The following is an 11906-nucleotide window of genomic DNA, read 5'->3' on the forward strand; positions in this document are numbered from 1 at the left end:
AGAAGAGTGCCGTTTGGCAAAATCTGCATGGAATAGACAGCCAACTAGCGCAGTATCAGGAGGCTGTGGTGCAGGGAGGGGGGGAAGAGGGAAGGGGAATGGACCATAAAAAGAGAGGAGCAGAGAAAGACAGGTGGGTGCATTGGCAGATAGGGGACGCAAAGAGGGTGACTGATAAGAATGGGTGGAGGTGATAGGACACAACAGGTGAAACTGTTAGGTGGGTGGTGTGGGAGCAATAAGTTACCATAAGTTAAGGCCAAGATAATTACTGGAGCTGAGTATGTGTTGTGAAAATACCTCCTGGTTGCACAATTAAGAAAGGATGGTGGTGGAGGGGACAATCCAGGTGGCTCGGGTAGTGAAGCAGCCATTGAAATCACCCGCACCCTCTTTGCATGTCATCCTCTCCAGTTTTGCTCCATTCCCCTTCCCCCTCCCGAGCAACTTCCCTACAGCCTCATGACATAGTTGGCAGTCTAGTCCCTGCACACTTTGCCGGACAATGCTCTTCTCTTCCCCCCCCCCCCCCCCCCCAGCTGTACACTACTATCCCTTCCCCTTTCCTGCCCCATCCAGATTTCTGCTTCCATTTCACCTGAGAGTTACATTCTGGTCTGAGTTGCCAGAGATGACAACCATGTGTGTATGAGGTGTGCTTGTTTGTGTGAATGATTGAGTGTGTGTTTCTCTTTCTTTTTCTGATGGAAGCTGTGGCTGAAAGTTAATGTATAAGTGACTTAATTGTGCCTGTCTGCAACGTAATGTGTCATATTTAAGGTAAGTAGTAATCTTCCTTACATTGAACAATGGAAAATCCAGGATACACACACACAAATGCAACTTTCACAACAAACTGCAGTCTCAGGCAACTGAAACCACACTGCAAGCAGCAGGACCAGTGCATGATGGCAGTGGCAACTGGGTGGGGTAAGGAGGAAGCTGGGGTGGGGAGGGGGAGGGACAGTATGGTGGGGGTGGCAAACAGTAAACTGCTGTAGGTTAGATGGAGGGCTGGTGTGAGTAGGGGAGGGCAGAGGGGAAGTAGTGGAATCGGAGAGAAATAAAAAGACTGGGTGTGATGGTGGAATGATGGCTGTGTAGTGCTGGCGTAGGAACTGGAAAGAGGCTGGATGGGTGAGGACAATGACTAATGAAAGTTGAGGCCAGGAGGGTTATGGGAACATAGAATGTATTGCAGGATAAGTTCCCACCTGTGCAATTCAGAAAAGCTGGTGTTGGTGGGAAGGATCCATGTGGCACAGGCTGTGAAGCAGTCATTGAAATGAAGGATATCATGTTTGGCAGCATGTTCAGCAAACAGGGTGGTCCAGCTTGTTTTTTGGCCACAGTTTGCTGGTGGCCATTCATGCAGACAGACAGCTTGGTGGTTGTCATGCCTACATAGAATGCAGCACAGTGGTTGCATATTAGCTTGCAGATTACATGTGTGGTTTCAGTTACCTGAGACTGCAGTTGGGTGTGCGAGTTGAATTTGCATGAGTGTGAGTGTGTGTGTCTGTTGTCTGTTGCTGACGAAGGCCTTAAAAGCCAAAAGGTTTAATTGTGACAGTTTTTTTGTTGTGCCTATCTGTGACTCGGCTTTTCCTTACTTTTTGGTATTCCAACCTGGAGTTTCCATTCTTTCATTAGGGTGACACATAGACTGAATGACAGCCTGAGTGTGGTGTAGATGTGCACTGAATGGATCATTAGCCAGCCTCGCATTAATTACATGTATGGTGTCTGTTCTTTTTGACACATTTAAAAGGGGATACACCACGTATATAATTAAGGTGAGATTGACCAATGATCCCTTCAGTATAGATGCACACCATGCTCAAATTCTTATGGGAACTGGTGAAATACCTTGATTAATGAGAATAATGGGCAGGGGCACTACATCAGTGGTGTGTGGATAAGTTGAGAATTGGCGTGTGACAGGAGGCATGCTAGGGCAGTACAAGTGGTTGCAAATGCCACTGTGTCCAGATGGCTAAGTGGTCAGAGAATCCACCTAGCAAGCAGGAGAACCAGGTTTGTAATCCCAGACCAGCAAAAAATTTTCTACTTACCTCATTGTTTTGAATTGATACCCACTAGTAGCTACACATTATTAATCCCTTTGTGTCTTGATTCACAATGAGTGCAGGATCAAAATCGTGTCTGTTCTTTCAGATATTTATGTCTGAATGAACAGACATCACATATACAAGAAGATTTAAATGAGAGTGTAATGGTATTACAGATCACAATAATATTCACTAACATTCTCAAGTGAAAAAGAATCTGTAAGTGCATTTTGTTGCATTATTTATATATTTTACTATCTCATTATGTAGAACTACAGCAGCATGGTCATACCGTGGGATTTTTTTATCTTTTTTCCTCTCCAGACTAACAGCTCAGCACATCTTTACATGATAGCTGATTGATATGTGAATGGTAATGCAATAAGTCATTTCTTTAAACTCAACTTCTATCTTTGTAATTCATTTATTGACATTTATGGAAAACATGCTGTGGTAAGTTGGTGCCAGATTTACAAACACAGTAACAATTCTATACTTCTTAATCATAATTACCACTTCTGCTACACTGCCTTGGAGTTAGAATTCAACTGGAAACTACTAACATTGCTCCATGCATTGCTGTCAGGGTTCCTCCAAGCTATAATCTGTAGGTAGCAGTCATCCATTGCAGCAGTAACCCTTGGGTGGCCTGAGTGAGGCCTGTTATTGACAGTTCCTGTCTATCTGTGTCTCCTCCATGTCTGAACAACATCACTTTGGTTCACTCCAAGACACCTAGAGACTACCCTTTTTGAGAGCATTTCCTGGCACAAAGTAACAATGCAGATGTGGGATTGATCATCTAGGCATGGTTGAGCTACAGACAACACAACCCTGTACCTTCTTCCTGGTGGAATGACTGGAACTGATCAGCTGTCGGACCCCCGCCATCTAATACGTGCTGCTCATGCATAGTTGTTTACATCTTTGGGTGGGTTTAGTGACATATCTGAACAGTTAAAGGGACAGAGTCTGTGATACAATATCCACAGTCAACGTTTATCTTCTGGAGTTCTGGGAACCGGGTTGATGCAAAACATTTTTTGATGTATATATATGTGAAACAATTGAACAACTGACTTGTTGTTAAGCACCAAGTTTGCTGAAAAATCAGACAGTCTAAAAACCTGTGTTGACAGAGCAAGAAAATTTATCCTAGATATATCATTCATTTTTGCATCTTCAGTATTTGTACATTGCATTGTATTTTCCTTGTGTTGCAAGGAAGACTGTTCATGGCACCAATTTAGTTTCAACAAGAATCCGTCCTTTAATTCTAGTAATTCAAGTAGTAATTACCTCTCATTATGTAAATTTCATGCGAATTCATACTCTTTGTCTTCACTGTTGGGCTGCCTCCCAGCACAGTTATTCCAAAATCAAAAACAGACTAATACAAGGGAGAGCATATATAACAGATTTCCTGCTAAAATGAACCACAGAGAAACAAAGTCCAGTGCCTGTAACTCATTAATAACACCATCATGACCAATACAATGAAATGAAAGAGGTGAGTGAGCATCTGCCTAGCTAAAAGCATGTACAAAGCTGGGCACACATGATGTTGTTACCAGTTACATCTATGTATTTGAAGTCATACTTCCTCCAGGGATGCCAGTAGCGCTTTTGGCACTTTTGTAGTAACTTATGTATCCTCCTCCTGAACAGGCCATGAAGGCCCAATGGTACTGACTGGCTGCCATGTCATCCTCAGCCTGGAAGTGACACCAGATGTGGATATGGAGGGGCATGTGGTCAGCACACTTTCGGCTGTATGTCATTTTCTGAGACCAGAGCCACTACTTCTCAATCAAGTAGCTCCTCAGTTTGCCTCACAAAGGCTGAGTGCATTCTACTTGCCAACAGTGCTCAGCAGACTGGACGGTCACCCATCAAAGTGTTAGCCCAGCTGACAGTGCTTAACTTCGGTGATCTGAAGGGAACTGGTGTTAACCACTGTGGCAAGACCATTGGCAATAACTTACATATTCCTGTCATTTATTAAGGTTTATTCAATGAAATAAGGACCAGTTGTGTAGTGTCCAATACTCCCTCACCAAGTGCTCACATTTCACTGCATTGATGTTCAAATTATGGCACCCCGAGTGTATTCTTAGTGGTCCAACAATGCATATTTCTTTCAAACAGCTTTCCCTGAAGTGTGAAAGTTCCAGTGCCAGTAAAGACAGTTCTTTGAAGAAAGATGCTATTGTCCTCCTACTGTATGAGAACCAAGCAAGAGAATTTCATCCATCTTCTGCAATCAAACTGATTTGATGTGATATAAATGGAAATCTGTTTCTATGCACAATGCAAACACTTCTGGTCTGACACATTTCTGAGGTACTCACAGTTTTCCTACAGTAACATATGTGCAGCAGCTACCAAAACATCGGTGGTTAACTTCTGAGAGTTAATGAGTTATTTCCACATATTACATTACATTAATACATTAATATTATTATTATTTAATATATTAATATTATTATTAATTAATAATAATATATAAACATTATATTAATACATGATAATATATTAATACATGAAGCATGGAATACTAAACTAAGTTGAAAATCAAAGAATATTGCAACACACAGAATTATATCTATCACAGAATATTTATGCACACTGTCATTGTGTTTGTTGTCATGGTGTGATTCTGTACACATCTAACCCTGTCAGTGTCAACGGTATCTGGAATTGAATTGTACATGACATACAGCATGCATTGCCACTTTTTTCTGGAAACCAGTTATTTTGTTACTGAATTTGGTGTAGCAGTTTTTCATAGGGGAACTCCTCTTGGCTTTTTACAGCCTGAAAAGCAGTATCTGTTTCATTTGTTCATTGCACTCTATTATTTGGCTTCAGTGCACCCTTCAGAAGTTTATCCAGTAGGGGTACTATTAGTGCATGATTGTGTGTAAATCAGTGATAGAAATTACTAATGCCAAGGAAAAAATGTAGCTCCCTAATTGTAACTGGGCAGGAATACTTGACTATGGCTTCCACCTTATCTATAGGTGGTCAGATGCCAGAGGCATCAATGGTATATCCCAAAAACTGAACCTCTGTTGCACAAAAGATGCTCTTTGCAGGGTTAGTAATGAGGCTTTGCATACATAAATGATCAAATATCTTGTTTAAATGTTCTATATGTTCTGCTTTTGGTGTAGACATTACTAAAATGTTGTCTATGAAGACATAACAGACTACAGATCTCTTACGATTTTGTCCATAAAGTGTTGAAATGTCTGCTCATTACACAGTCCAAAAGACATTCTCACAAACTCATAAAGACGAGCTGTCTTTTGTATGTCTTCTAGTACAACATGAATTTGATAGTATGCTCACACCAGGTCAGTAGTAGGAAATATTGTCTTACTGTGTGTGTTAAAAGCAAAATCTTCTATGTGTGGCACTGATCCTTGTGTTGAGTTGGTAGTAATTGCCACAAGGGTGCCATCCATTATTCTTCCTAAGTTGTGGCACTGCAACATTATTTCCTCCTTATTCAAGATGACAAATTTGCTCTGTTTTGTATTAAATCATGTTTTCAACATGATATATTTGATTTTTTAAAATTACTTATATTTCAAAGAGTGCAAAATGGTTGAATTCATCTCTTTGGGATCTGTGAAACTAGTAGCAGAAGTGACTGCAGTTCCACTGGAAAAAGGAAAGTTAATAGACATATCCTTGTAAGTAATGTAACTATGACAAGAGACTACATAATATTTAAAGAGAACTCCCCTACAATTAATTCTGGCAAAACAGAATCACAGTGTCTTTAATAATTCTGGGAATGTTTCAGAACAGCTTACTAAATCATACTGTATATGGTGCTGAAATTTACAAATTCTGAAACCTCAATGAACTTTCATTTTAGAATGAACAGATTACTTCACTATTGAGTTGGTGCATAAGTTCATAGCATTTTTTCACAAGATTCATAATGCAACAGATACACATAATAGAGACTTCAGTCATCAATAATATACTCCCCTTCACTATTTACAACAGTCTGCCAATGCTGGGGTAACTTCTTCATCTAGTGCCTGTAGAAATCACATGATTTTGAGATGAAGAACTTGTCAAGCAATGTTCATTTGGAAAGGAAGTTCCTTGAAGATTGTTTGATAGAGAGCAGAAAAGATGAAAATCAAGGGTGCAAGATCAGGTGAATAAGCGGGTGTGGAACGACTTCTCAACCCAACTCCTGTATAGTGTTTTTTGTCAGTCAAGCAGAATGTAGTCAGACATTATCATGGAGTAGCATTACTTCATGCAGACTTCCTGGTTATTGTCCTTGGTTTGCATTTACAAGACATCTTAGCTGTTAGCAATAAATATCAGAAGTAATGGTACACCTCAGGGAAGCAATTCATAGCCCACCACACCATCACTGTTCCACCAGATGCATAGCATTATCCTTTGCATATGCAACAGAACTTTGGAAGGGGCGTTGCTGCTTTGCTTGGGCTCATCCATTCCTTTCTAGAGCAACATTCACAATGCCACCCCAAAAAACTCTCCACCTTGCTCACTTCCTACTCCTGCTTTGGAGAACCACTGTCCACCACCTCTACAACAAACTCCAAACCTCCCCTATGTCCCCTCATGGCTGACAAACCCTGCCTCAGAGACCTACTACATTTACCCCACCTTCTGAAAGTCCCTCCCACTAGCCCACAGAATCCAGAACCTAAACAGATTCTAAATACCATTATGAACCTTCTGTCTAGAAACCTTAGCCCCACAGAAATATCAGTCCTTTCCAAAACCCTCAACTTTTCCCCACATCCAAATTCAATTATGCAGGACTTGTCAAAGACCTGCATTCCTTCTCCTGGTATCTACAGTGGAAACACTTTTTCACCACCAATCAGACTTAACCGAAAACCAATGCTTAACCCACCTGACTCAGTTCACTCCTCCATCCAACTGTGATCCACCCCCACTGCTCCCAATTCACCCCCTGCTAACTTTCCAGAATTTCTTAACTTTGAACCTTGTCTCACCATAATTCCCCAAATCCCTCAACATACAAATTAACCTTATATCCACAGAAAGAGTCACAGTGCACCATTTAAAAACTCATACCAACCTTATAATCCTACCTGCTGACCAAGGCTCCACCACTGATGTTTTGAACCGCAGGGATTACCTGGCAATAGACTCTTGCCAGCTGGCAGGTACATCCACCTATAAACCTTGCCACAGTGATGCCATTTCAGAAATCCAGGAGGATCTCCAGTCACTCCTCAGATCCTTTGGCCCTCCTCAGAACATCTCCCCAGAGTCCATTTCTCTGCTCACCCATTCCACTCCTCACTCTCCTGCCTTCTACATGTTTCCCTAAAGTCCATTAACCCAACCATCCAGAACACCCCCTTGTGCCCGTTACTGTGCCCATACTGAGAGAATCTCTGCTTTCATAGACCAACACCTTCAACCTATTACCTGGAACCTACCCTCGTAATTAAAAGATACCACCAATTTCCTCCATTGTCTCTCCACAATTCCTGTCTTATTACCACATGATGCCCTGCTTGCCACTATTGATGTCACCTCCCTTTGCACTAACATCCCTAATGCCCAGGGTCTTACCACTACCTGAACACTACCTTCCTCAATGGATTCCTAACAAACAATCTCCTTCCTAGTCACCATGACCAACTATATCCTCACCTACAATTACTTCTCCTTCGAAGGCATTACCTACAAACCAATCCAGGGTATGGCTGTGGGCACCTGCGTAGTACCATCCTATGCCAACCTATTCATGGACCATCTAGAGTAGTGCTTCCTAAACACCCAGAATCCCAGAACCCTCACCTGGTTCAGATCCACTGATGACATCTTTGCGATCTGGATCAAGGTTGAGGACAGCCTATCAACATTCCTCCAGAAATCAACAGCTTCTCCCCCATTTGATTCACCTGGTTCTATTCAACCCAATAAGCCACCTACCTGAATGTTGACTTTCACCTCAAGGACAGCTACATCAGTACTTCTGTCCATATCAAACCTACTAACCACCAGCAATACCCCCACTTCAACAGCTGCCACCTGTTCCATACCAAAAAGTCCCTCCCATACAGCCTAGCCACCCATGGTCTGCAGTGATGAGTGGTCCCTCCTTAAATACACTGAGGGTCTCACTGAAGCCTTCACAGACCTTAATTATCCTCCCACCCTTGTACAAAAATGTCTCTTGTGCCTTATCTTTTCAGTCTCCCACCACTTCCCAAAGTCTCACCGTCTAGGCACAGAGGAGCATTCCTCTCATAACTCAGTATCACCCACGACTGTAGCAACTGAATTACATTCACCAGGATTTTGACTACTTCTGTTTGTGCCCTGAAATGAGAAAGGTCCTGCCCACTATCCTTCCAACCCCTCCCACGGTGGTATTCTCCCACCAACCAAACCTATGCAATACACTCATACATCACTATACAACTCCTGCTCCTAACCCCTTATCTCATGCCTCATATCCCTGTAACAGACCTAGATGCAACACCTGTCACACACATCCTCCAACCACCACCACATACTCCAGTCTAGTCAGTAACATCCCATCAAAGGTAGGGCTACCTGTGAAACCAGTCATGTGATCTACAAGCTAAGTTGCAACCATTGTGCTCCATTCTATGTGGGCATGACAACCAGCAAGTGGTCTGTCCACATGAGTGGCCACCGACAAACTCTGGTCAAGAAACAAGTGGACTACTGTTGCTGATCACACTGCCCAACACAACATCCTTCATTTCAATGACTGCTTTACAGCCTGTGCCATATGGATCCTTCCCACCAACACCAGCTTTTCTGAACTGTGTAGGTGGGAACTCCCCCTGAAGTATATCCCACATTACTGCAACCCTCCTGGCCTCAACATTTGCTAGTCATTGTCAAGCACCTTCTCTGCTCCCATTACAATGCTACACAGCCCTCATTCCACCAACACACCCCCAGTCTTTTCTCATTTTCTGATAGGACCCACCCTTCACCTGTCTCTTGCCCTCCGTCTAACCTCCCGACTGCACCTAGCTGCCCTACACTCTCTCCACCTTGTCCCTGCGTGCTCCCCAGCACCACTTCACTGTCACCCTCCTCTATCCTATTATCCCTCCCCCTCCTCATCCAAGCCTCCTCTTTACCTTCACCCAGTTGCCACTCCGATTATGCACTGCTATTGCTACTGCTGCTCGCAGTGTTGCTTCAGCTGCCAGAGACTGCAGTCACTGTGTGTGTGAGATGCATTTCATGTGTGTGTGTGTGTGTGTGTGTGTGTGTGTGTGTGTGTGTGTGTGTGTGTGTGAGAGAGAGAGAGAGAGAGAGAGAGAGAGAGAGAGAGAGATCTATTTTTGAAAATGGCATTATTGGCTGAAAGCTTATTTATGACAGCCTTTTTGTTGCGCCTATCTGTGACCCAGCATCTCTGCTGTATGGTGAGTAGCAACTTTCCTTTCTATGTGTTGTTACATTCCTTTCTTTTCCTTGCATAAATATACCATTTCTTGTCACCAGTAATGATACAGGGTATGAATGGCTGATGTTGTTCATGAGCCAATTGATGATGAACAAGCAGTGATGCACATATTGCCACATACCGATTTTTGTGATTTTGGCTTACAGCGTGCAGTACCTGTACATCAGAGTTTAGAACCTTTCCTGTTGCATGAAAATATTGCACAATGATGGAATGATCACAGTTCATCACATGTGCCAGTTCTCAGATACACTGATGTGGGTCATTGTGGATTAATACGTATAAATAATCTTCATCAATAATTGAAGGTCTCATTGAATGTAGAGACTCACTAATGTCAAAAACAATCCTCCTTAACATGAGAAAATTGTTTTCTTGTCATGCTCTGTCCAATGGCATTATCATCATAATTGTGTGAATGTCTCTGGCTGCCTTCACTGCTGTCGGCCCTCTTTTAAACACAAACAGAGGAATGTGCCAAAATTGTTACAATTTTTCCACTTGGAATTCCAATTTCTATTGTCCACAGCTCCACTCACTATCACCAAATGACAAAATCACAATATGTAAACTCAAATAGCTAGATTAAACTACAAATAAATAATGACAATTGATAAATAAGCCCATAGCAACAGGAATAGCAAAACAGAAAACAGAAATGAAGGTATGCACCAACCTAACAAATTCAGGAAAATGAGGGCAACATGTGTACATGTGACAGCTAATAATAGGCTATGATCTCTTGGGTTCAACATTTTCTAGATATTACATGAAGCATGATAAAATATTTAGATGTTTTAACACAGCTTGTGTTATGTGAGGAGCACAGCAAGTATTTTCCTGTATCAAGCTTATCTATTTAAACAAAGCTACATCAAGCAAAAATTTATGAAAAAGCCTTAATATTAATAGTATGACTGCATGATAAGATAACTTTAGTGACAGTGGGCAGGAGATGCAGAAGGGGGCAGCCTTCAGCATGTGAATTATTGTCCCCCCACACTACTAGAATGATCTGAAAAGGTCATGAAAACCCTCAAAAGATTCATTGGACTATATGAAACTCCTGCATCTTCCTTAAAAAAAAACATATATTAAATTCAGTTAATTATAGTGGCAATTGCATGTAAATGGAGTTCAACTGTTTCTTCAGAGAAAAAGAGGAATCTGTTATGACAAAATTCTTCAATTTACACTTTGAAATATGCAGTCTGAGACTGACTACCTCCAGTTTTTGCAAATTGTGTTGAAAACAAATGGACTAGTACTGCATGCTTTTCTGAAAAATGAAAGAGGAGATGCTCTTCAAACACATATCATTTCTCTCTATTGTTCACTGAATGGATGTAGTTGTTTTTCCACAGAAAAGTGGATTTTATCAGCAACAAATATTGTGAGATGGTAGATGCACAGCAGTGTCAGTGTAAAATCTATACTTTGCTCATAAGTGCCACACTAACATACTAAAATATCCTTTTTGTGTCATAGGGGCAGGTGGGCTTGTCCAGCCTTCAGTCAGTCCACACAGGAGCCAGGGGGGCAGAAGGAGACCACTCAGTGGCAGTGCCTGGGTAGCGGTGATGTAGAGGAGGGTGTGGATGGCACTCTATTTCCACATCCTGCTCAAAATGATGAGGGCACTCAGGCTAGAAGTGTTCGTGAGGAAGGTCTGGCAGTGTCTCCTACTGTGACTCCTTTGATGGCAGTTCCTTAATGGGTGGTTTAGAAAATGAAAGCAGTGAGTGCACTGCTGGGATCAGTCAAGCGAGAAGGAGAAGCTTCAGAGCTGGAGCGAAAAAAAAAAAAAAAGTAGGGGAACTTAATGCAGTGTCACTGCAAAGAGCTTCTAGGAGAGTGATCAGAGAGGGAAGTGTTTGTTTACCTTGCCACAGGTGAAGATGGTTTTAATAACAAATCACCAACCAGTCACTCCTGTTCACAAAGAACACATGGTGGCCCCTCTGCAGCTGGATGACTGCTGAGATCAGTTTGTGTTGACACCTGAAATCCCACATCCACACTCAGATGCCAAATGTGAGGCATGTGTATAGCAGAGTGGGCAGCACAACTGGCATCGGCAGCAGGAGGGGCAAGAGCATGACCAGCTGGTGGCCAAGGAGGAGTTCTGCCAGACTCTTCTCCCCAATCAGTAAAGCCCTCTACAAACCCAGGAAAAATGGTTATTAAAACATTGTCAATAGGAAATATAGCTACATATTTCTTCACCTGGGTTTTAAAATTGTGGACAAGTTTCTCAGCTCACCAGTTGGCTTTGGGGTGGAAAGATGATGAATGTCATTCTTCTGCCAGAAAGCATCAAAATCTGCACCCGAAACAGA

At 42.2% G+C, this 11906-nt stretch overlaps 1 protein-coding gene across 1 annotated transcript in view; it reads left to right on the forward strand.

Annotated features, from left to right (window-relative positions):
• Positions 1-11281, forward strand: part of LOC126455425 (uncharacterized) — a 154086-nt gene extending 142805 nt beyond the window's left edge. Inside the window, exon 3 of the mRNA XM_050091175.1 lies at positions 11056-11281. Within this exon, the coding sequence (XP_049947132.1) occupies positions 11056-11281 (226 nt within the window). The remainder of the gene's footprint in view (positions 1-11055) is intronic.
• The last annotated feature ends 625 nt before the right edge of the window (positions 11282-11906 follow it).

This window comes from Schistocerca serialis, chromosome 2 (genome assembly GCF_023864345.2).
Source record: "Schistocerca serialis cubense isolate TAMUIC-IGC-003099 chromosome 2, iqSchSeri2.2, whole genome shotgun sequence".
Classification (NCBI taxonomy): domain Eukaryota; kingdom Metazoa; phylum Arthropoda; class Insecta; order Orthoptera; family Acrididae; genus Schistocerca; species Schistocerca serialis.